The sequence below is a fragment of the Scyliorhinus canicula genome, chromosome 28 (genome assembly GCF_902713615.1).
Source record: "Scyliorhinus canicula chromosome 28, sScyCan1.1, whole genome shotgun sequence".
NCBI classification, from domain to species: domain Eukaryota; kingdom Metazoa; phylum Chordata; class Chondrichthyes; order Carcharhiniformes; family Scyliorhinidae; genus Scyliorhinus; species Scyliorhinus canicula.
This window is the reverse complement of record NC_052173.1, coordinates 13,984,413-14,009,485: the sequence shown is the minus strand read 5'-3', so window position 1 is coordinate 14,009,485 and position 25,073 is coordinate 13,984,413. Positions and strand designations below refer to the sequence as shown.

Here is a 25,073-nt window from a genome sequence, read left to right as displayed (position 1 = left end):
TGGCACGTGGTCACTCACTGGCACGCGGTCACTCTCTCACTGGCACGCGGTCACTCACTCACTGGCACGCGGTCACTCACTGGCACGCGCTCACTCACTCACTGGCACGCGCTCACTCATTCACTGGCACGCGGTCACTCTCTCACTGGCACGCGGTCACTCACTCACTGGCACGCGGTCACTCACTGGCACGCGCTCACTCACTCACTGGCTCGCGCTCACTCATTCACTGGCACGCGCTCACGCATTCACTGGCACGCGCTCACTCACTCACTGGCTCGCGCTCACTCACTCACTGGCTCGCGCTCACTCACTCACTGGCACGCACTCACTCACTGGCACGCGCTCACTCACTGGCATGCGCTCACTCACTGGCTCGCGCTCACTCACTCACTGGCGGGCACTCTCTCCCCCTCTCATTTGCACGCGCTCTCTCTTTGCGCCCTCTCTCTCTCGTTTGCGCGCTCTCTCTCGTTTGCGCGTGCTCTCTCTCTCGTTTGCGCGCTCTCTCTCTCGTTTGCGCGCTCTCTCTCTCGTTTGCGCGCTCTCTCTCGTTTGCGCGCTCTCTCTCGTTTGCGCGCTCTCTCTCTCTCGTTTGCGTGCTCTCTCTCTCTCGTTTGCGCGCTCTCTCTCTCTCGTTTGCGCGCTCTCTCTCTCGTTTGCGCCCTCTCTCTCTCGTTTGCGCCCTCTCTCTCTCGTTTGCGCCCTCTCTCTCTCGTTTGCGCCCTCTCTCTCTCGTTTGCGCCCTCTCTCTCTCGTTTGCGCCCTCTCTCTCTCGTTTGCGCCCTCTCTCTCTCGTTTGCGCCCTCTCTCTCTCGTTTGCGCCCTCTCTCTCTCGTTTGCGCCCTCTCTCTCTCGTTTGCGCCCTCTCTCTCTCGTTTGCGCCCTCTCTCTCTCGTTTGCGCCCTCTCTCTCTCGTTTGCGCCCTCTCTCTCTCGTTTGCGCCCTCTCTCTCTCGTTTGCGCCCTCTCTCTCTCGTTTGCGCCCTCTCTCTCTCGTTTGCGCCCTCTCTCTCTCGTTTGCGCCCTCTCTCTCTCGTTTGCGCGCTCTCTCTCTCTCGTTTGCGCGCTCTCTCTCTCTCGTTTGCGCCCTCTCTCTCTCGTTTGCGCCCTCTCTCTCTCGTTTGCGCCCTCTCTCTCTCGTTTGCGCCCTCTCTCTCTCTCTCGTTTGCGCGCTCTCTCTCTCTCGTTTGCGCGCTCTCTCTCTCTCGTTTGCGCGCTCTCTCTCTCTCGTTTGCGCCCTCTCTCTCTCGTTTGCGCCCTCTCTCTCTCGTTTGCGCCCTCTCTCTCTCGTTTGCGCCCTCTCTCTCTCGTTTGCGCCCTCTCTCTCTCGTTTGCGCCCTCTCTCTCTCGTTTGCGCCCGCTCGCTTGCGTACGCGTGCTCTCTTGCTCTTGCTCTCATTCGCACATCTCCCTCTCGTTCCCGCGTGCTCTCGCTCGCGCGTTCTCTCTCTCTCTCGTTCGCGCGTGCTCTCTTTCCCTCTCTCTCTCTCTCTCTCTCTCTCTCGTTCGCGCACGCGCGCTCTCTCTCGCTCTCGTTTGCACGTGCGCGCGCTCTCTCCTTGGCGCGTGCTCGCCCTCTCCCATGTGACCCACAGCAATGTGGTTGACTCTTAACTGCCCCCTCAAGGGCAAAAAATCCTGGCGCAGCCTGCGATGCCCACGTCCCGTGAACAAATAAAAAAATAATAATGCAATGCCCCCTTGCAGTGACATTCTAAAACAAAGTGTGACATGGAGCAATATCAGGCGATACTTGGTCAGGTCGCTAAAACCTTGGTCAAAATGGTCATCCTGAAGGAGTGTCTTAAAGGTGGAAAGTGAGGTAGAGAGAGGGGCGGTGAGGTTTGTGAAGAGGCTCGAGAGCCTGGATTTAGAGGACTGCAGAGATCTCGGAGGGTTGTGGGGCTGGAGGAGATTCCAGAGATCGGGAGGGGGCAAGGACATGAAGGGATTTGAAAATGAGGACAGGAACTTTGAAGTTAAGTGCAGGCGAGAAATGAGGATTGCCAACCTTTTGGGCATCTCCAGGAATTGAAGACCAACCCATGCGAAAGAACCCAGGAAGTGAGCTTAAAAGGAACAGTGCGTTTCTTCAAAACAAAAATAATTCTTTGAACACCTTTGAAAGGAGATGCAAAGAAAGGTTGCCCCGTTGGATGGTTGGCCTGCTTACCAGTTGGCGTGGGAAGGTAGGGAACTCCGAGGATAGACATGTATGGTGATCAATGGCAGGAATGTTGGGATAGTCACCTGACTCCAGAGTGCTGTAGTAGCAGACAAGAGGAGGTGAAATACCGGCCCCATAGCCATGGAAAGTTTCCTTCTGTTTTTCCCATCTCTGAGCGGAACCTGTGCTGATGGGACGCTTGGGATCTTGGCCCTTGCCCTTTGAAGTTTTGCTTCCTCCTTGCTTTGCAACCAAGATGATGATAAAGGCCCTTTAGGAATAGGCTCGACTGCTAGAGAACACGGCTCATCCACTTGCAAAGGATCCGATATTTTGTCATCCATCATCGGCTCACTGACTGGTTTCATCCGACTTGTAGAATTGATGATCATTTTAAAAATATAAGTCACAAATTCCCACCAATTTGTGTCGACACTTTTTAGTGTCTTAAACTACCAGAGGCTTCGGCCTGATCCTAGAAGTGTCACAAGGCTGTGAATGGATTCTAATAACTAGGCCCCGTGAAAGCCATCTGGTTTCTATTGCATGTGCGTGTGGGGTGGGGGGGACTTAATAACTGAATGATTTAGTGCCGCATTGCTGTTAATAACAAAAGAACACAAAATAAATCTTACATCTGTGTTTATGCATTATTCGAGACTGCACTTTCTCCCGTATCTGAGACAGAACTCTGAAATTAGATTTTTTGATTTGATTTATTATTATCACAAGTATTAGTATACAGTGAAAAGTATTGTTTCTTGCATGCTGTACAAACAATGCATAAGGAAGGAAGGAGACACTGCAGAATATAATGTTACAGTTATAGCAAGGTGTAGAGAAAAGATCAACTTAATACGAGGTAGGTCCATTCAAAAGTCTGATGGCAGTCGGGAAGAAGCTGTTCTTGAGTCGGTTGGTACGTGACCTCAAACTTTGGTATATTTTTCCTGACGGAAGAAGGTGGAAGAGAGTATATCCGGGGTGTGTGGGGTCCTTAATTATGCTGGCTGCCTTTCTGAGGCAGCGGGAATTATAGATAGAGTCTATGGATGGGAGGCTGGTTTGCGTGATGGACTGGGCTACATTCACGACCTTTTGTAGTTTCCTGCGGTCTTGGGCAGAGCAGGCTCCATACCAAGCTGTGATACAACCAGAAAGAATGCTTTCTATGGTGCATCTGTAGAAGTTGGTGAGGGTTGTAGCTGATATGCCAAATTTCCTTCGTCTTCTGAGAAAGTAGAGTCGTTGGTGGGCTTTCTTAGCTATAGTGTCAGCATGGGGGGGACCAGGACAGGCGATGGAAGCAACGTGCCAGTTTGTGCAGTTTACCAAAAATGTTCTGAATGGCTTTTTGTTCTCTGCCGTGCGGTTTGATTTTCTGTGTGCTTCGGTTGTTTAACCCTCGCAATGCTGTGTTCACCATGTGGTAGGAAGGAAGGTGGGGTGGGGGGGGGTGGATTGGACAATGCCCGACTCTTTTCCAGATATTCCAAAATCCACCTGAACAGGCGCAGACGAGGTGACGGACTGAATGTTCGACCTAAACAGTGGCGGCTGCCGGTAATACAGTCTGACCTTGCGCTGGGGTGGTGGCTGAGGGGGTGTGGAGTGGTTGGGGGGGGGGGGGGGGGGGGGGGGGGGAGAAGAGAGGGTGCATTCCTGCTTTAGGGGTGAGAATTTGGGGCCAGGTTCAGGGACTTTCCAACAAAACAACAGGCGAATGGACTAAAGATGATACCCACTATTAAGTGCTTTGGGATGAGGGGTGAAACGGGTGGCACAGTGGTTAGCACTGCTGCCCCTCAGCGCCGGGGACCCGGGTTCAATTTCGGCCTTGGGTCACTGTCTGTGCGGAGTCTGCACGTTCGCCCCGTGTGTGCGTGGGTTTCCTCCGGGTGCTCCGGTTTCCTCCCACAGCCCAAACGTGTGCAGGTTAGATGGGGTTACAGGTATAGGGCAGGGGAGTGGGCCGTAGATTAATATTAACACAAGACTTTTCATATCCTGAGTGCAGAGTAGTGGACAATACATTACCTTTGAAATGTCGTCAGTAACGTTTCATATACCGCCAAAAGGCCCCATAATGTGATGAGCAATGAGCTCATTCATTGTGGAATAAATATTAGTCAGAATACCAGATGTGCTTTGAAATAGTGCCACGATCCACCCGAGGGAGCAGGTGGGACCTCGCTTCGATTCCTCCTTCCTTAGAGGACACTCCAGACAGTGCAGCTCTCCCTCAATGCTTCAGTGAAGTGCCAGTTTAGGTTCATGTGCTGGAGGCTCTGGAGTGGGGTATGAACTCGGAGAGAGCTACTAACGAAGGGGGACGCAGTGGCATGGTGGTATTGTCAGTGGACTAGCGACCCAGCAGAATGCTCTGGGGACTTGCTGTCGAATCCTACCATGGTATTAGACTTCATTCCAGGGTTTTCTTTCCAATTAAGGGGCAATTTAGCGTGTCCAATCCACCTACCCTGCAAATCTTTGGGTTGTGGGGGTGAGACCCACGCAGACACGGGGAGAATGTGCAAACTCCACACGGACAGTGACCCAGAGCCGGGATCGAACCTGGGACCTTGGTGCCGTGGGGCAGCAGTGCTAACTATTGCGCCACCGTTAATTCCAGGTTTTTGATGATGAAACCATTGTCGATTGTCCTAAAAAACCCATCTGGTTCACTAATGCCCTTTAGAACATCGAACATTACAGCGCAGTACAGGCCCTTCGGCCCTCGATATTGCACCGTCCTGTGAAACCACTCTAAAGCCCATCTACACTATTCCCTTATCGTCCATACGCCTATCCAATGACCATTTGAATGCGTTTAGTGTTGGCGAGTCCACTACTGTTGCAGGCAGGACATTCCACACCCTTACTACTCTCTGAGTAAAGAACCTACCTCTGACATCTATCCTATATCTATCTCCCCTCAATTTAAAGCTATGTCCCCTCGTGCTGGACATCACCATCCGAGGAAAAAGGCTCTCACTGTCCACCCTATCTAATCCTCTGATCACCTTGTATGCCTCAATTTAGTCACCTCTTAACCTTCTTCTCTCTAACGAAAACAGCCTCAAGTCCTTCAGCCTTTCCTCATATGATCTTCCCTCCATACCAGGCAACATCCTTGTAAATCTCCTCTGTACCCTTTCCAATGCTTCCACATCCTTCCTCTAATGTGGCGACCAGAACTGCACGCAATACTCCAAATGCGGCCGCACCAGAGTTTTGTACAACTGCAACATGACCTCATGGCTCCGAAACTCAATTCCTCTACCAATAAAAGCTAACACACCGTACGCCTTCTTAACAACCCTCTCAACCTGGGTGGCAACTTTCAGGAATCTATGGACATGGACACCAAGATCTCTCTGCTCATCCACAGTACCAAGAATCTTACCATTAGCCCAGTACTCTGTCTTCCTGTTATTCCTTCCAAAATGAATCACCTCACACTTTTCTGCATTGAACTCCATTTGCCACCTGTCAGGAAAGGGAAGGGAATCTGCCGTCCTTACCCGGTCTGGCCTACACGTGACTCCAGACCCACAGCAATGCGGCCGACTCTTCTGAAACCGAACAAGTCACCCCATTCAAGGGGCAATTAGGGATGGGCAATAAATGCTGGCCCAGCCAGCGACACCCACATCCCAGTAATGAATAAATTGGCTGCTGTGTCTCATGTTACGACAAATGGCTTCACCTTGAAAATGAAAAGATTGTTGGCTATGAGATGCTTTTGGGACAAGCCGCTGTCTAATTGCCTTTTCCTCTGACCAGAATTCGCACACGTGCTGTGAGCAGGATATCTTCCTGAAGGAGAACTGCTTTCTCCCAATAGAGTTGCTCAGAGAGCACGTCGGGTGGTGCAAGGAATTAAATCGGGCCTGAACTTCCTGTGCCAAAACACTGCCTCGGGGCTTTGGAGGGGATGAGATCCATCCATCGCCTGATTTGAGCTGAATCCACTTTAGGGACTCGTGTCTCGCCATTTCCCTTGCAGCAGCCAGTCATACCCTCCCTTTGAGGGTTGTCCTCCCTTCCTGTGGGAGAAAATAGGTTGAAGTGAACAGTTGGATTGTAACAGCTAAATTCAAAAGTCTCACAGTCTTCACTTGAGATACGCGCGTGCGATTCCGATTGAAAGCCCAACTGTTATTTAATGCCCCTCTGATATTTCTCTGGGACTGATCACCAGAGTATTCAGGAGATTAATGTGTGAAGCGGGATCACTCGCTTCCAAAATCAGCCCGGTTGACTGAGTAAAGGTAAAGTCACCATAGTCCCAGTGACCATAGGCTGGTTTCCCCTTTGAGGGGGGAGAGCTGACTGCTGGTGATTTAACCTGAAGGTCAACACACCTCAGGCGAGCGGCAAGGTTGAGAGGGCGGGGCCTTCATGAACAACCTCAGCCGGTACGGGGATTGAACCCACGCTGTTGGCCTCGCTCCGCATCACGAACCAGCAGCCTGGCTAAACTGGGCCTCTGGGACATTTCTGTGATCAACGGAGGGAGGGCTGGTGGTGGTGTGTGAGGTGGGGGGAGAAGAATTGTCTTGTTTTTCATTTGTCTTTCAACACCTGTTTTCTTATTGTTTGAAAAAAAAAGAGACATGCTGTCAAAGCTTTTCATCTTGCACTGATCAGGACAGGTGCATGAATGCCAAATTTTGCGGGCCGCACAAATTTATACTGGAGAAGAAAAAGGTAGTAATTGGTTGGCAAGAAGACTCTGGTCGAGGTGTCATGGGAATACACCAGGGAACTATTATACCTGAAGATTTGGTTCAATTCAAAAGAGGTGCCACGCCTGGACATGTTTCTTTTGGCTGCAGAGGACATATATAATATAATACAGAGGTATTCAAGATCCCGAGGGGTATGGGCAGGGTAAATGATGAGAAACTGTTCCCCCTCAAGAGAGCATCGGGAAAAAGAGGGTGCATATTCAAAATAATGGTCAAAAGGAATAAAAGTGAGGGAAAATTCTTTCACCCAGAGGGAGGTTGGAGTCTGGAACAAACTCCATGAGAGGGTGAAGGAGGCAGTATTCAAACGGGAATTGGATTGCGATCTGAAAAGAAAGAATGTGCCAAGTTACGGGGGTAAGGCAAAGGAGTGAGATTGAGTAGAATACTCTCAAGCGATCCAGTACAGACTCGATGGGCCAAATGATCTCCTGCACTGTAAGGATTCTGTGACAGGTGCCTGCATGTGAATACTTCTAGCTTCTGGCTTATATTTTGTAAGATAAGAAATAAGTTAGAGAGCCACAAGATGAGACCTCTAGCAACACATCAGACCAGAGTTGGCAATCTAAGTCCGATCTTACACCAGCAAAGGTTACCTGGCCCTCGTTGATATTTTCTTGTCTCTCTCTCTCTCTCTCTCTCTCTCTCTCTGCCTCCGTTGCCTGGGGAACCTGAGTTTAATTTTAGTGGCCTTGAGCCATCCCAGCCACGATCAGCAAAGACAGGACAGGTTGAGAATCAAAATTTGGGACCTCTGGGGGCACGTGGTTTAGAACCACATCACACGCTGCCAACCACTGAGCCATTCGGGGAGGACAATTGACAATCTGATATTGTATCATTCCTCCCCCCCCCCAACCCCCCACCCCACACCACCTCCACCACCACCTCCACTTGCTTTATAGATCTTGTAAAATCACAAGGGCCCTTTCAATACTGCCTCCCCCCCGAATCCAGCCTCCCTTTTGCCGCTGTCTGCCACTGTTTGACCTTTGCTCCCTGGAAAGGTCGACCGTTTCACTCCAGCTTCCAAAACGCCTCGCATTTCTATCCTGTGGCCTGCCTGGGTTTTCCAAATTCAGCCCGGCTTCTCTTCGATTTTATTTTTTCAGTCAGACGGGGCTCATTTCAAGACAAAGGGCTCCATTCACCGAGGTTGGCAGGCCCACCTTGTTTTGCAGGGGTAGAGCTGGAGATGGAAATTGTATAAAATGCGTGTTCTTCCTATAAACATGTTGATCAAGGGGAATAAATCCAATCCTGTTCACGTCTAACCCGCCAGGAGAGGCCTTTTAAAACTGTTGCTTGTTGCCAGACAGGAGTGGCAGAGCTGTTCTTGGCTTGGCAGCTGGCAAGTATACCTACTCCTCATTCTTAAAGAGGCAGAGATGCCAACTTTGTGTTGTGATCTAGGGCCACCTTTCACCCCCAGCCACGGAGTTCCCCTCTCCTCCCACCCTTCCTTCATTATCTTCTTTCTTCGCCATTGGCAAATGAGGGCAAAGACTTTAAAAAAAAAAAAAAAAAAATCTCTTCCACATGGTAGCACAATGGCTAGCACTGGTCCCAGGTTCGATTCCCGGCTTGGGTCACTGTCTGTGCGGAGTCTGCACGTTCTCCCCGTGTCTGCGTGGGTTTCCTCCGGGTGCTCCGGTTTCCTCCCACAAGTCCCGAAAGACGTGCTGTTAGGTGAATTGGACATTCTGAATTCTCCCTCTGTGACCCGAACAGGCGCCGGAATGTGGCAACTAGGGGCTTTTCACAGTAACTTCATTGCAGTGTTAATGTAAGCCTACTTGTGACAATAACAATTTTATATATATATATATATATATTTAATTTAACACTCAGGCTGTTGCAGTGACTTCTGATGGTGGTGGGAGAAGAGAGGGGTCAATCCTTGTCAGTTGACACCCGAGAACAGCTCGCTCATGACAGACACGATTCTCATCCTCATTTACAAATCAACTCCCATGTCACTCCTTACTTCTGAAAGCTCCTCCAAATCTCTGAGGTATCTTATTCTGGCCTCTTGAGCAGACCCAATTTTCATTATTCCCCCATTGGCGGCCATGTCTTCAGCTCCCTCGGTAGGCCCCGTGCTCTTGAATTCCCTCCTTAAATGTCTCTCCCTCTCTCTCCTCTTTTCTGATGATAATCTTTATTGTCACAAGTAGGCTTACATTAACACTGCAATGAAGTTACTGTGAAAATCCCCTAGTCGCCACATTCCGGCACCTGTTCGGGTCACAGAGGGAGAATTCAGAATGTCCAATTCACCTAACACCACGTCTTTCGGGACTTGTGGGAGGAAACCGGAGCGCCTGGAGGAAACCCACGCAGACACGGGGAGAACGTGCAGACTCTGCACAGACAGTGACCCAAGCTGGGAATCGAAGCTGGGACCCTGAAGCTGTGAAGCCACAGTGCTAACCACTGTGCTACCATGCCGCCCAAGTTAAGTTAGCTCGCACAGTGACCTCTTTGCCTGAGCTTTTGGTCACCTGCCCTCATGGCTCCTTATGTGCCTCAGTGCCAAACTTTGACCCCTCCCGTGTGAGGTGGCACTTCACTATGTTAAAGGCATCACTGAATTGCGGACTGTTGTTACAGCCTGAGGATCAATCTTGGTGCGTATCCATCGAGCTAATGGCTTTCCGCCACTTGAGGAGGCCATGCGGCCCTTTTTGTCAGGGGCAAGTGAGGGGAGCTCCCTGGGAGGTTCCCTTGCAAATCTAGTACGTCCGCCAGCTCCCATGAACGATAGGAGGAAAGAAGAACAGGCAGCTGGGAGGGAGTTAATTCCTCCCCCGAGTAAATGACTTACACAAGCGTCGGAAAGGGCCAAACCGTGGGCTCGATTCTAGCTCATTGCATTCCTCCGACATGAACACGCATCTTTTAATTTAAAAAAAAAAGCAAAATACATCAGTTTGGGTTCCTCCTGCAGCAGTTACTCATTGCGGGGAATGTTCTGTGAGATGCTTTGAACAGTCCCTGTGCACACCAGACAGGAAATGATGTCACTTGCATTATTAGACCATTTTGAAAGTCTCCCTTCTGAGCAGGAAATGCTTTGAGATTTTATTTTTCGCCTTTACCGTGTCAAAGGTTGCGGAAGACGACCAATAAGAGCAACCTGAAACTGGGATGATTTCTTGGTTGAATTCCGCACTCCACCCCCCCACCCCTCCCCCAACCTCCTCCATCCTCCTCTTACCAACCACCCCCACGCCATTTTATAGCACAGCGAGGCCTACTCAGCCTGTCATTCCTTTGCTGGAGCCATCCAATTCGACTTGCTCCTCCTCTCTCTCTTCCCCCCCCCCCCCCCCCCCCCCCCCCTCCCCCATTGCCCTGTAATCTTTTGGCCTTCCCAAGTAAATTCCGATCCCCCTGTTGGGAAAAATGACCATTGGAACCTGCTCCCGCCATCTTTTTTTTTTGGGCAGAGTGTTCTACATCGTTTCATCCCGGGACCCTGGGGCCGTGAGGCAACAGTGCTAACCGCTGTGCTGCCGTACCGCCCACTCTGGTTCCAGGCATGAGGAACTTCAGTTCTGAAGATAGATTGGAGAAGTTGGGACTGTTCTCCGTTGACAGGAGATTTGATTGAGATCGAGAGGAGGGGGTCTGGATAGAGTCGATCGGGGGGGGGAAACTGGGTCAATTGAGGCTTTGAAAAGGGAGTTGGATTATTATCTCTTGAGAGGAAAAAATTGCAGGAGAGCTACAGAGAAAGACAGGGCAATGAGACAGGCTGAGTTCTTGCACAGACAGAGAGAGAGCGCCAGCACAGACGTTATGGGCTGAATGGTCTCCTTCAGAGCTGTAACCATGGGAAAGCAGTCAAGAACAAGGACTGCGACCCATTATTCTCATGGCACACCAGCCAATAAGATGCATATTGCTACACTGACTGACTGATTTGAGACTGAATGTGGGACCGCTTCACAAAGGGCAGTCCCCTGTTCCAAAATTAAACTGAGCTATCGGGATTGTTATTTTTAAGGAAATAAAACTCGCTGTTAATACATAAATTCAGCTGTGACACTCGAGCTGGCTCGCCATGTTTTGTTTTCAGTGCTTCGTGTCTAGTTCAGTTTAGGATTGAGTAAATAGATTTCTCTAAACTGAGATTGGTTTGTAAACTGTTGGAGGGGGAGGTTGGCTAATTTACAGCCAGATGGTCTTGTGAGCCCGAATGCTGGCCCCTCAGGATTGCGTTTAACACTTTGTGATCAGGCAATTCAGTGGGGTACTTCCTCAATGATAGGACCCCTACTGGTCAAGGCAGAAGTACATCAAGACTCCCTCGGCTCTTTGTGATCTTCCCTCATGTTACAACTGGGAAATGCCAAAAGCGGATGAGCGCTGTGCAGTCAAGATTCCCGATAGTCAATGATTGAAAGCAACTACAATGCATCTGGATCCTTGATTATTGAACACGCAACTCAAGGATCAAGAGATCAAACATTGCCCCCCCTCCCCCCTTTTGAATTGGCAGTTGCTATCTTTCTGGAAGCCAGGTAGACTGGGCGCCACAGTGGCACAGCGGTTAGCACTGCTACCTCACAGCGCCAGGGACCCGGGTTCGATTCTGGCCTCGGGTCACTGTCTGTGCAGAGTCTGCACGTTCTCCCCGTGTCTGCGTGGATTCCCTCCGGGTGCTCCGGTTTCCTCCCACAAGTCCAAAGATGTTCAGGTAAGGTGTATTGGCCATGTTGAATTGTCCCTTAGTGCCCAAAGTTGTGCAGGTTAGGTGGATTGGCCGTGCTAAATTGTCCCTTAGTGCCCAAAGATGTACAGGTTAGGTGGATTGGCCGTGCTAAATTGTCCCTTAGTGTCCAAAGATGTACAGGTTAGGTGGATTGGCCATGCTAAATTGTCCCTTAGTGTCCAAAGATGTACAGGTTAGGTGGATTGGCCATGTTAAATTGTCCCTTAGTGTCCAAAGACGTGCAGGTTAGGTGGATTGGCCATGATAAATTGTCCCTTAGTGTCCAAAGATGTGCAGGTTAGGTGGATTGGTCATGCTAAATTGTCCCTTAGTGCCCAAAAGGTTAAGTGGTGTTACGGGGATCGGGTGGAGGCGTGGGATTAAATGGGGTGCTCTTTCCAGGAGCCAGTACAAGCTTGAATGGCCGAATGGCTTCCTTCTGCACTGTAAATTCTATGATTCTATGAAATGCTGGAACCTGGATGAAGGTTCTGCAATGAAACCTCCCTGGGTTCAGCAGCAGCAGTCGCCCCTGCAAATGGTCTTCATTTTATGGGGAGATGGCACAAGGGACTCGATATCTATTTGTGCAGGCAGCGGGTCGCAGTGGGTGTAACCATGAAACTCCCTTTGTGAGTTGGATCGAATCTTCAGGCCACTCACTGCTATGTCTCCTCAGCCACTCCGGCACAAAGGCCTGGTTTGAATTGGTGAGCCACTTTAATGGACACCAACGAAAAACAGCAAATGCTGAACAATCACAGCAGGTCTGACAGCATCTGTGGACAGAGAAGGGAGCGAACGTTTCCAGTCTGGATGACTCTGACAACGCCAGAGATTCTCTCTCCACAGATGCTGTCAGATCTGCTGAGATTGTCCAGCATTTTCTGTGTTTTTTTTTCAGATTTCAGCATTTGCAGTAATTTGCTTTTAACCTATTGTACAGCCAGGAAGATGTACAGAGCAATAGTTCTGATCAGATTGGATCACCTGACGCAGCCTGCCCCACTAAAATAATATGAAACGCATGAATATGTCACACTACCCTGCTTCAGTGGGTTATCTTACCTTGAACAAGCACGGCACGGTAGCACAGTGGTTTGCATTATTGCTTCACAGCTCCAGGGTCCCAGGTTTGATTCTCGGCTTGGGTCACTGCCTATGTGGAGTCTGCACTTTCTCCCCGTGTCTGCGTGGGTTTCCTCCGGGTGCTCCGGTTTCCTCCCACAGTCCAAAGATGTGCAGGTTAGGTGGATTGGCCATGATAAATTGCCCTTAGTGTCCAAAGGGGTTGGGTGGGGTTTCTGGGTTACAGGTATGGGGTGGTGTTGTGGGCTTAAATGTGGTGCACTGTCCAAGGGCCGGTGCAGGCTCGATGGGCCGAATGGCCTCCTTCTGCACTGTAAATTCTATGTTCTAAGCAGGAGGTCTTGTTTAACTATCTTGTAGCATTTTGACCCCCTCCCTCGGCCAATGCACTCGTGGCTTTTTCCTTAACCATAGAGGGCAGTATGGTAGCACAGGGGTTAGCACCAGGGTCCCAGGTTCGATTCCCGGCTGGGTCACTGTCTGTGCGGAGTCTGAACGTTCTCCCCGTGTCTGCGTGGGTTTCCTCCGGGTGCTTCGGTTTCCTCCCACAAGTCCCGAAAGACGTGCTGTTGGGTGAATTGGACATTCTGAATTCTCCCTCTGTGACCCGAACAGGCTCCGGAATGTGGCGACTAGGGGCTTTTCACAGTAACTTCATTACAGTGTTAATGTAAACCTACTTGGGACAATAATAAAGATTATAAAAATAATATGACTATAAAAATGATCTCTGAAGACAGGAAGGCAGGTTAATAGGGTGGTGAAAAAGGCAGCTGGGACACTCAACTTTATCAATCGAGGCAGAGATTACAAAAGCAGGGAGGTCATGTGGAGCTGTATAGAACTTTGGTGAGGTCACAGCTGGATAGTTAAACAAGACCTCCAGCTTTGACAAAGAGTCAAAACGTTCGCTCTTTTCTCTCCCTACAGATGCTGCCAGACTTGCTGAGATTTTCCAGCATTTTCTCTTTGGCCACAGCTGGAGCACTGGGTGCAATTCTGGTCGCCACATTATAGGAAGGATGTGATTGTACTGGAGGGGGTGCAGAGGAGATTCACCAGGATGTTGCCTGGGATGGAACATTTCAGTTATGAAGAGAGGTTGGATAGGCTTGGGCTGTTTTCTCTGGAGCAGAGAAGACTGAGGGGTGACCTGATCGAGGTGGACAAGATTAGAAGAGGCAGGGTGGGTAGGGAGCAGCTGTTCCCCCTAGTTGAAGGGTCAGTTATGAGGGGACCCAAGTTCAAGGTGAGGGGCTGGAGGGTTAGGGGGATTTGAGGAAAACCCTATTTATCCAGAGGGTGGTGATGGTTTGGAATGCACCCCCTGGGAAGGTGGTAGAGGCTGGGTTGCTTCACGTCCTTTTAAAAAGTTTCCTCACATCCTTTAAAAAGTACCTTTAAGAGCACTTGGCAGGCTGTGGGCCAAGTGCTGGCAAATGGGATTAGGTGGACAGGTCAGGTGTCAGTGCAGACTCGATGGGCCGAAGGGCCTCTTCTGCACTGTATTATTCTGTGATTCTGAAATGGTGAACTGTGCTTTAAAGCCAGCTGACTCAAAAGCCTCCAATGGGCAGGAAGCAAGGATATTCACCCTCTGACTATGTTTGCGACCCTGCATGGGCCCAGTGGTGCTCGAAATCAAACCTTTTTAAATATAAATTTAGAGTACCCAATTCTCTTTTTTCCAATTATGGAGCAATTTAGCGTGGCCAATCCACATACCCTGCACATCTTTGGGTTGTGGGGGCGAAACCCACGCAAACACTGGGAGAATGTGCAAACTCCACACGGACAGTGACCCAGGGCTGTGATCGAACCTGGGACCTCGGCGCCATGAGGCAGCAGTGCTAACCACTGCGCCGCCGTGCTGCCCTCTCATAATCAAACCCGCCCACATGCAGGCAACTGTTCCAGTGAGCTCCATGCCAAACACACACACGCACGCAAAATAAAATGAGGTGTTCCAATCTGTAAGGTGTAGTGTTTGCTGGAAAGTATTTTAACAAGCCCCTTTGACTGAGGTCATCCAACCAGATGGCTTTGGCTGGCTTGGGATGCGAGTCTGAGCCCGCGGTCTATTCTGTGAAACCTGCCCTGTACAAGTGAGCTTCAATTCTCAAGCACATTTTATCCCAAATCTTTACCTAGAACCTTGCCAATAGAAAATGGCTGAGTTCTCCTCAATCGTGACTGCAGTTAATGCCCGTGGCCTCAGTCGCTAGCATCGGCGTGTTTGCATAGCAACTGATTACATTAGTCAGGAGATGGGTAGGTCATGTGTCAGTGTGGCTTATCTGGTCACACTTTGGGCGCCTGAGTTGAAAAATTATTGGTTCAAGCTCTGTTCCAGGATTTCATGTTCCTCTAGAAAGAAGGGCTGGCATTTCTAAAGTAATTTTCAGAATCGCCAGATGTCTCAAAGGGCTTTATTGCCAATTTGCAATCTACCTTTTGAAGCGTGTTCACTGCTGTAATGTAGGAAAGGTGGCAGCCAATTTGTACACAGGAAGATCCCACAACCAGCAATATGATAATTACCCAAAAATCTGCTTTGGTGGTGATGATTGAGGGATCAATAGTGACCAAGACGCTGGGGACAACTCCCCTTGCTCCTCTCCTTCAGAGTAATGCTGTGGAACGTTTAAAATTTCACCCCCGAGAGGGTGGGCCAGGCTCTGTGGCCAGTCTTCCGATCAGGTTTAAAGCAAGGTTTCCTCTGCCTCTTGCACTGGTTTAGTTCCAAGGCCTCGTCAAGGCAAAGAGGTGTCTTGGTGCGCAATCCTGCCTTGGTGAACTGATCGATCAGGTTTTTTGGAAAATCTTCGATGTTCAGGAAATGGCCGCCATCCCTTGCTGTTTGTATCACCTTTGCTGCCGCATTGCAGTCCTGTTAGCCAAGGGTTTGACATTGAGCGTGGGGGGGGGGCGCGGTGGCTTGAACTCGAAAGTCTGGATTAATCAGCATTGTGGTACAGAGGGCACAGTCCTCCACCCTGATGAGCTTCCAGGTGGGTGGGGAGGGTGGGGGTTAGCAACTGTGCTGCCGTATATTATCGCACATTAGGCCCCGCTTGCCCATCGGCCCTCTCCTTGGAAACCAATGGGCCGCCGATCTCGCGTGCGCGTTGGGAGGGCTTGACAGCGTTTGAAACGAGGGGATGATTTTGAACATGCCGCCTAGGTATGGAAGTGGACTGGGTGCCCGCAATAGAAGTGCCCTGATTTTCATTCCTATCGATTTTCCGTGAAAAGCAGGCGGGCACTAGAAAGGGCACCTGGACCACAATGCTCGTTTTACACCTGGGCGGCCAGTTGAAAATTGACCGCAGATTTTCGAACATCACATGGTGTCTATGTTTGCCTGTCTGCATGTCGGAGGAGTTCACCTTTAACTTTGTCAAGCTGTCCCACTGGGAAATAACAGCACGGTATCTGGTTCTTATTTCAGAATTCTATGAACCTTCCGCCAGACAAAGCACGGCTATTGCGACAGTACGACAATGAGAAGAAATGGGATCTCATCTGTGATCAGGTACGTAGAATCCAGTCATAGGAACACCTGAACTAGGAGCAGGATAGGCCCAATGACCCCTAGTGCCTGCTCCGCCATTCGATAAGATCATGGCTGACCTGTTTGTGGCCTTAACCCCACTCTTCCCCTGTTCTTCATAATCCTTGTAAATTAGGAATCATTCCAGCTCACCTTGAATATATTCAATAACTCCGCTCGACACCCCTCTGGAGTAGAGAATGTCAAAGTTTTTCAACCCATTGAGCGGAGGAATTTCTCCCTGTTTCCATCTTAAATGGCCGCTCCCTTATTATGCAATTCTGCCCCCTAGTTCTAGATTTCCTTCCCCCTCCACCCCCACCACCACGTGGGGGAAACACCCCCTCAGCATCTAGATAGACGAGCCGTCTCTGAAATCTTGCACGTTACAGTAAGCTCACCTCTCATTCTGCTGAACTCCAAAGAGTTTAGGCCCAACCTGCTCAACCTTTCCTCAAAAGACAAACCTCTTAATCCCAGGGATCCCCTGTGACACTGCACGAATTACATTTTTCCTGTTTGTGAGCCAATCCTCGATCAATGCTAACATATTAACCCCAACGCCATTGGCTCTTATCTTGTGTACCTTAATGAACACCCTTTGAAAACACGGATCCACAACATCTACTGGTTCCCCTCTATTCACCCTGCTCGTTATATCCTCAAAGAACTCTAAGAAATTTGTCCAGCATGATTTCCCTCCCGTACCATCGGTAGAGTCACCTTTTTTGGTTTTATTTTGATTTTCTAAAGGTCCTGTTCGTAGTTCTTTTAATTTTTTTTTTAGAAAATATTTTATTGAAGCATTTGTAATTTTCACAGTTTACAGTTTAACACTTTAACATTCCTTAAACAAACGCGGGGGCCGACATGCAAAAATCCTAAAAACAACGTCTCCTACCCCTGCCTTATTTCCTAATTACCCGTGTACTAAGGTCCCTTGTCTTCCACTCCCATGCCTCCCATTTTCTATAATAATGGATTCCAACATTTTCTCAGTGACACTTATGAGGCTTTCTGGCCTATGGTTTCTCATCTCCCTCCTTTTTTGAATAGAGGTGTCACACTTGCGGTTTTCCAATCTGCTCGGACCTGTCCAGTCCACTTGAGATTGTTTTAAAAATTCATTCGTGGGATGTGGCCATCGCTGGCTGGGCCAACATCCCCTGAGGGCCCTTAAGGGCGTTTAAGAGTCAACCACATTGGTGCGAATCGTGTACACATGTAGGCCAGACCGGGTAAGGACGGCAGATTTCCTTCCCTCAAGGATATTAGTGAACCAGATGGGTTTTTAATGACCATTGGAAATGGTTTTGTGGTGGCCATTAGACATTCCAGATGTTTAAAAGTTGAATTCTGCCATGGGGGTTTCGACCCTGGATCACCACATCACTGGGTCCCTGCATTCAAATCCAGCACAAATACCACTGTGCCACCGCCCCCCCCAGGACAGTCCGACCGTGTTTTTATCCTTAAGCATTTGTGAGGCGAGAGGGGTGGGGGAGAGATCTGGCAGTTAATCCATCCCAGGTACAGCAATGATTTGCACTACCTGTGTGTTCATCTGTTGTGACATAGCATCATATCGAGGCCATTCAGCCCAATGCATCTGTGCTGGCTCTATGGTGGACCAATCCGATCAGTCTCCCTCCGCTGCTCTTTCCCCATAACCCTGCAAATATTTCTCCAATGCGCTTTTGCAAGTCGCTGCTTTCATGCAGTGCATTCCAGATCATGTTGCCATGTGAAGAAAGCTCTCCTCCCCTCTGCTTGTTTAGCCATAAGCCCGCCATTCTCGGTGAGGTGAAAACATTTTATTCTCAATGTCGAAACTCTATTGATGTCGATTTACAATTGAGTAGCTCCTGCATATGCCAGGTGAGATTTTGAAGGGAGCTTTTCATTTCGCACCCTGTTGTGTTTGAGACTGAATGGCCACCTGACGACTTTGTTTCTCTCTGCATTTTCAGGAACGCTTTCAGGTGAAGAATCCCCCACATACCTACATCCAGAAACTGAAGAGCTACCTGGACCCAGGAGTCACCAGGAAGGTAAAAGGAACTTTGGTTACACACTCGTGAAGAAAGGGCTTTTTATGCTGGGAGCCTCTGTCAAATGGTGAAACGACACATGAGCTGTGCCTATTTTCTATGAAGGCCTATTGCACCGTCCTTTCATCTCTGGCATTGAGGGGATGATTGTAACGTTACCCATGGGGCCATAAATTGTCCTCCACACCCCCCCCCCCCCCCCCCCCCCCCCCCCACACCCTCCGACGATTTTGACTTGAGACTTCTGGACAGGCAGCTGGATGGACCGCCTGACTGACCGGGGTCTTTGATGGCCATTTTAGATTGCGGTCCGGTGATGACATCGGGCACGGGCTGCTGTTTTAATGCCAGCGTGCTGAGTTAAGTTGGGCGGCTTTCTTGCCTGGTAATAAAACTGTTGGCTTTGTTCTCAACCTGGGGATTCTGGATGCCCACACAGTCATTTTCTGACTTCTTACTCCTTGAGTGCCAGAAAGGTCACAGGTCAGGAATTCTGGTCAGAATCCAACACGGCCTCCTCTCAGCAAGCGAGGCTCCCCACTCGAAGTAAATGTCAGAAAATAGCTTGTTTGCTGCCAAGCATTATTTATTTTTTTCTTTGTTCATTCATGGGTTGTGGGTGTCCCTGGAAAGGTCAACATTTGTTGTCCATCCCTAATTGCCCTTGAACTGAGTGGCCATTTCTGAGGGCGGTTCAGAATCAACCACATGATGGTGGAGTCAAATCTCGGTCCCATTGACCCTCCCCTTAATTTGTCCAGAATTCACCATGAATCAAACAAGATCTTTGTCTGCACTAAGAAATGGCGCCCAAGAGGCTCAAATAACAATTGTAGCTGTCCTTCAATTGGTCGGCCAGTGGGTTGGCATAAGGATGCCCTCTCGTATGCCAATGGGCAATGGGTTCAGAAGCTCACTTTGTGTTCTGGTGACAGAGGTTTTCACACAAGAGAGAGCGAATGAGAGAGAGGAGGGGAAAGACAAAGATTGATTGCAATCGCTAACACATCCGATGAAGAACTCGGGAGAAACCTCTTTATCCAGAGAGTGATTAGAATGGGGAACTCACTACCACAGGCAGTTGAGGCGATTTACATAGATACGTTGTAAGGGAAGCTAGATAAATATGTGTGAGAGAGAAGGATAGGAGGATATGCTGATAAGGTGGGAGGAGGCTCGGGTGGAGTACAAACCATAGTATGGAGGAGTTTGGGCCAAAAGGCCTATTTCCATGCTGTTAAGTACAATGCGCAAGTCGCCCACAGCTCTGTGATTAGCTACGAGGGCAGTGTTTAGAGAGGGCAACTCTCCGAGTATCATAGAACCCCTACAGTGCAGAAGGAGGCCATTCGGCCCATTGAGTCTACATCGAACCTCTGAAAGAGCACCTACCTTGACCCAGGCCATAACTCCACCTAGGGCCAATTTAGCATAGCCAATCCACCTAACCTGCACATCTTTGGAATGGGGAGGGGAGGGTGGTGGAGAGGAAAACACGGAGGAGAAAATGAGGGGAAATTCGATTTGTTGTTTCCATCATTCGTATCTTATGAAAATAAAAGGGAGGTAGGAGGTCTCAGCTTCCCATCTCCGAGAACCAACTGTCACCATTACGAAACAGTGGTTAGCACTGTTGCTTCACAGTGCCAGGGACCCGGGTTCAATTCTGGCCTCGGGTCATTGTCTGTGTGGAGTTTGCACTTTCTCCCCGTGTCTGCGTGGGTTTCCTCCGGGTGCTCCGGTTTCCTCCCACAGCCCAAAGATGTGCAGGTTAGGTGGATTGGCCATGATCAATTGTCCCTTAGTGACCAAGGATGTGCAGGTTAGGTGGGGTTATGGGAATAGGATGGGGGAGTGGGCTTAGATAAGGTGCTCATTCAGAAGGTCAGTACAGACTCGATGGGCTGGAAGGCCCCTGGAAGGGGCTGGTTCAGCTCACTGGGCTAAATCGCTGGCTTATAAAGCAGGCCAGCAGCACGGTTCGATTCCCGTACCAGCTTCCCCGGACAGGTGCCGGAATGTGGCGACTAGGGGCTTTTCACAGTAACTTCATTGAAGCCTACTCGTGACAATAAGCGATTTTCATTTTCATTTCATTCTGCACTGTAGGAATTCTATGGTTATTCTATTCAACTTATCCCCCATTTCTTTATTGTCTGACTTCCTGACAAAAGCGAAAGCAATGGGGCTGTCATGATTACATATTTATATAGAGCTCTTAATAAAAACATCCCAAGGCACTTCAGAGGGGCATTATTTGAAAAATAAAACCTGACCAGAGCGACATTAGGTCAGGTGACCAAAAGCTTGGCCAAAGCGGTTTTCACGAGTGTCTGAAAGGAGAAACTGAGGTAGAGAAGGAGCAGAGTGGAAATCTAGAGCCTGGAGCCCTGTCAGCTGTAGGCCTGGCCACCGATACTGAAGTGAATAAAGTTTAGAAATGCTCGAGAGAACAGAATTGGAGGGTTGTTGGACCAGAGGAGATTGCGAGGATAGGAAGGGGTGATGCCGTTTGGAAATGAGAATGACAGCTTGAAGAATTTGAGGTGTGGCCTAATTGTGCAGGTCCACAAACACTGGGCCCGATGGGGGAAAGGGACTTGGTTTGAGTTAGGACACAGGCAGGCATGGGTTAAGATACCGAGTTTACCAAGGTTAGAATGTGGGAGGCAGTGGTGTCGTGTTATTGTCACTGGACTGGTAATCCAGAGATCCAGGGTAATCCTTTGGAGACCCAGGTTCAAAACCCACCAGGGCAGATGGTGAAATCTGAATTCACCAACAATCTGGAATTAAAATTTTTAACAATGACCAGACAAATAATTGTCGATTGTTGCAAAAACCCATCTGGTTCACTGATGTCCTTTTGGGAAGGAAATCTGCCGTCCTTACCCGGTCTGGCCTACATGTGACTCCAGACCCACAGCAATATGGTTGACTCTTCCCTCTGAAACGGCCTAACAAGCCACTCAGTTCAAGGGCACTTGGAGATGGGCAATAAATGCTGACCCAGCCAGCGACGCCCATATCCCATTAACAAAATCCACCCCCCAAAAAAATCAGCCAGGGAAACATTGGAATTGTCAAGTCAAGAATAAACAAATGAGGGTTTCAGCAGCATGGGGTGGGTGAGGTTGAGTGATGCTGCAAAAGATCTTAGTGATAACCCAGAAACTTAATTTGAGGCCAAATACTGTATTGCTCGAAGGTTGTCTGATTGGCAATTGTCTGACAGTGGTGGGGTGTGCCATTTTTCTCCTGGGCTTTTCATGTGGTCCTCTGTTTGATAGCCCAGCCAAGAACCAACCAAAGGGCAGCACGGTAGCACAGTGATTAGCACTGTGGCTTCACAGCGGCAGGGTCCCAGGTTTGATTCCCCGCTGGGTCGCTGTCTGTGCGGAGTTCGCACATTCTCCCCGTGTGTGCGTGGATTTCCTCCGGGTGCTCCGGTTTCCTCCCACAGCCCAAAGACGTGCGGGTTAGGTGGATTGCCCATGATAAATTGCTCTTAATGACCAAAAAAGGTTAGGAGGGGTTACTGGGTTACGGGGATAGGGTGGAAGTGAGGGTTTAAGTGCAGGCTCGATGGGCCGAATGGCCTCCTTCTGCACTGTATGTTCTATGTTCAAATTTGCACCCGCTGCTAACCTCACGTCTTCTATTTTTGGTTGCAGAAATTTCGACGCCGCGTGCAAGAATCAACCAAAGTGTTGCGGGAGCTTGAGATCTCCCTCCGAACCAACTACATTGGGTGAGTGCGCTGCACACTTCTACACCCCTCTGGGTGGTGTTTATTGGAGATCGATCAGAAGAGCAGTAACATGTCCGCAGTGTCGTCTCCAGGCACTTGACCAAATTGAAATCAGTGAGGAAGTGGCTATCCAGCTTGGGGGAGAGAGGATTAGGAGATGTGGTCATAAACAAAGGATCTTCAAAGATAACGAGGCCTAAGGATTTAGGGGAGGGCTATAAGAAACAGGATTGAAGTGGTTGAAGATGCTCCCGTTGGTCTTTAGGTGGAGTGGTGCACACCACTCCGATGTCTTATATTGATGTAACGCCTTTTAATTAATAGCCTTTTTTCGTGTCACAAGTAGGCTTACATTAACACTGCAATGAAGTTACTGTGAAAATCCCCTAGTCGCCACATTCCGGCGCTTGTTCGGGTCACAGAGGGAGAATTCACAATGCCCAATTCACCTAACCTGCACGTCTTTCGGGACTTGTGGGAGGAAACCGGAGCACCCGGAGGAAACCCACGCAGACACGGGGAGAACGTGCAGACTCCACACAGACAGTGACCCAAGCCGGGAATTGAACCTGGGACCCTGGAGCTGTGAAGCAACAGTGCTAACCACTGTGCTACTATTAATGTCACCGCATGTCTGGAGACGCTTACAGGAGCATTACAAAGGAAAACATAACACTCGGCCACAGAACAAAGAACATAACAGCACAGGAACAGGCCCTTCGGCCCTCCCAGCCTGCGCCGATCCAGATCCTTTATCTAAACCTGTCGCCTAAAAGAACAAAGAAAATTACAGAAGGAGATGAATGAAATGAAGAAGAGCTTTGTTCAGAGGCGGGCACAGAAGGAAGTTAGGTTTGAAGGGGGATGTGTGTGGTGTGTGATACGAGGAGGTGATTGGAGATGTATTGTCCAGGACTGATGTGATGAGGACTAGTGAGGCCATAGGAGATGGGGCTGACTGTGAATACGGGGAGTTTGCAAGGAGGGAGAGATCGAAGAAGAATACGAAGACTCTGAACTCGTAGGAGAGAGAACACGGACAGCATCGTGGCGCAGTAGTGAGCACTGCTGCCTCACGGCGCCATGGACCCGGGTTCAATTCCCACCTTGGGTGACTGCCTGTGGGAGCTTGCCCGTTCTCCCCGTGTCTGCGTGTGTTTCCATCAGTTATTCCCCTCATTCCAAAGATGTACACGTTAGGTGGATTGGCCATGATAAATTGTCCCTTAGTGTCCAAAGATGTTCAGGTTAGGTGGATTGGTCATGTTGAATTGTCCCTTAGTGTCCAAAGATGTTCAGGTTAGGTGGATTGGTCATGTTGAATTGTCCCTTAGTGTCCAAAGATGTGCAGGTTAGGTGGATTGGCCATGATAAATTGTCCCTTAGTGTCCAAAGATGTGCAGGTTAGGTGGATTGGCCGTGTTAAATTGTCCCTTAGTGTCCAAAGATGTGCAGGTTAGGTGGATTGGCCATGATAAATTGTCCCTTAGTGTCCAAAGATGTGCAGGTTAGGTGGATTGGCCATGCTAAATTGTCCCTTAGTGCCCAAAGATGTGCAGGTTAGGTGGATTGGCCATGCTAAATTGTCCCTTAGTGCCCAAAGATGTGCAGGTTAGGTGGATTGGCCATGCTAAATTGTCCCTTAGTGCCCAAAGATGTGCAGGTTAGGTGGATTGGCCATGATCAATGGCCTCTTGGTGTCCACAGATGTGCAGGTTAGGAAGAAGTCACTCAGTGCAGAGGTTAAGAGAGGAAAGCAGTGACCATATCGAGGTGAGAAAATTGGTCAGGTTGTGGAGGACCAGGGTTGTGAGCGAGAGGTGAGAGGGTTGGAAGGGGGGGTGAGATATTCCTGGAGGAGACAGAGGTCAGGCCAAGGTGTGATTTGATGAGAGCCAAACCATCACCATCACAGTCTGGGCGGGACTGTGCCTGCTGGAGAGAGCCAGGTAGGCATGCTGCAGTTATGGGGGAGAAGGTGGCATTACCCCCCCCCCAAGCCAGGATTCCATTAGGCTGATGGAATTGTCCACGATTCGTTCACTGCGACCTTTCTCACAAGCGAACGGGGAGGGAGGTGCAAAGAGGGGCGGTGAGAGCTGACCCACTGGCAGAGTCCACAGGGTCAGAAATGGAACGGGTACAGTGGACGGGATGAAGATGGGCAAGATCAGCCTCCAGCTGGCACACTGGGCAGGAAGGACAGTTGGAGAGTGGGATGGGGCAGGTGGGGTTGCCATTTGTGAGGAGGTGGTGAAGGCTGTCCGGTGGGCCCGTTGGACGACACGAGCGGCACAGAGGGAAGCTGCGGGCTTCTCGAAGAGAGAGCCAAACCTGGGGACTGAACTGAGATGTGCTCGAGGAAAATTGCGGAGGTGAGGTCAACCAGGCACAGATGTCGAATGCTTGTGGGGTGGAAGATGCACAGTTTGCCAGTGATTGGTCAACGAGGACAGGGGTGACAGATGAATGAGGCCTTAGATTGAGGTGGGACCGGGGGGTACGATTAGGAAGCCCACCCTCGCAGAAGGAGCCTGCTGGATGGCTGACACCCCAAGAGAATGAGAAATCGGGAGGAGGCAGTGGTTTTTCAGGGTGACCCCTCCATTATCCATAGCTTAGAATCTCTACAATGCAGAAGGAAGCCATTCGGCCCACTGTGTCTGCACCGACCGTTGGAAAGAGCAACCCACCTAGGCTCACTCTCCCACCCTATCCCCGTAACCCAGTAACCCCACCTCACCTTTTGGATACAAAGGGGACATTTAACATGGCCAATCCACCTCACCTGCACGTCTTTGGAGTGTGGGAGGAAACCGGAGCACCCGGAGGAAACCCAAGTAGACACGGGGCGAACATGCAAACTCCACACAGTCACCCAAGTCTGCAATTGAACGGGTGCCAGGTGCTATGATGCAGCAGTTCTACCCATTGTGCCACCCATTGTGCCACTGTGCTGCTGCCTGTTTGGGGCATCAACCTT

General features: G+C 49.8%; 1 protein-coding gene across 1 annotated transcript in view; it reads left to right on the top strand.

The window, feature by feature from the left end:
* LOC119958101 (formin-like protein 3) overlaps positions 1-25,073 on the top strand; it is a 154,574-nt gene that overhangs the window by 39,535 nt on the left and 89,966 nt on the right. Inside the window, exons 2-4 of the mRNA XM_038786329.1 lie at positions 16,187-16,270; positions 18,259-18,339; positions 22,014-22,090. Of these exons, the coding sequence (XP_038642257.1) occupies positions 16,187-16,270; positions 18,259-18,339; positions 22,014-22,090 (242 nt within the window). The remainder of the gene's footprint in view (positions 1-16,186; positions 16,271-18,258; positions 18,340-22,013; positions 22,091-25,073) is intronic.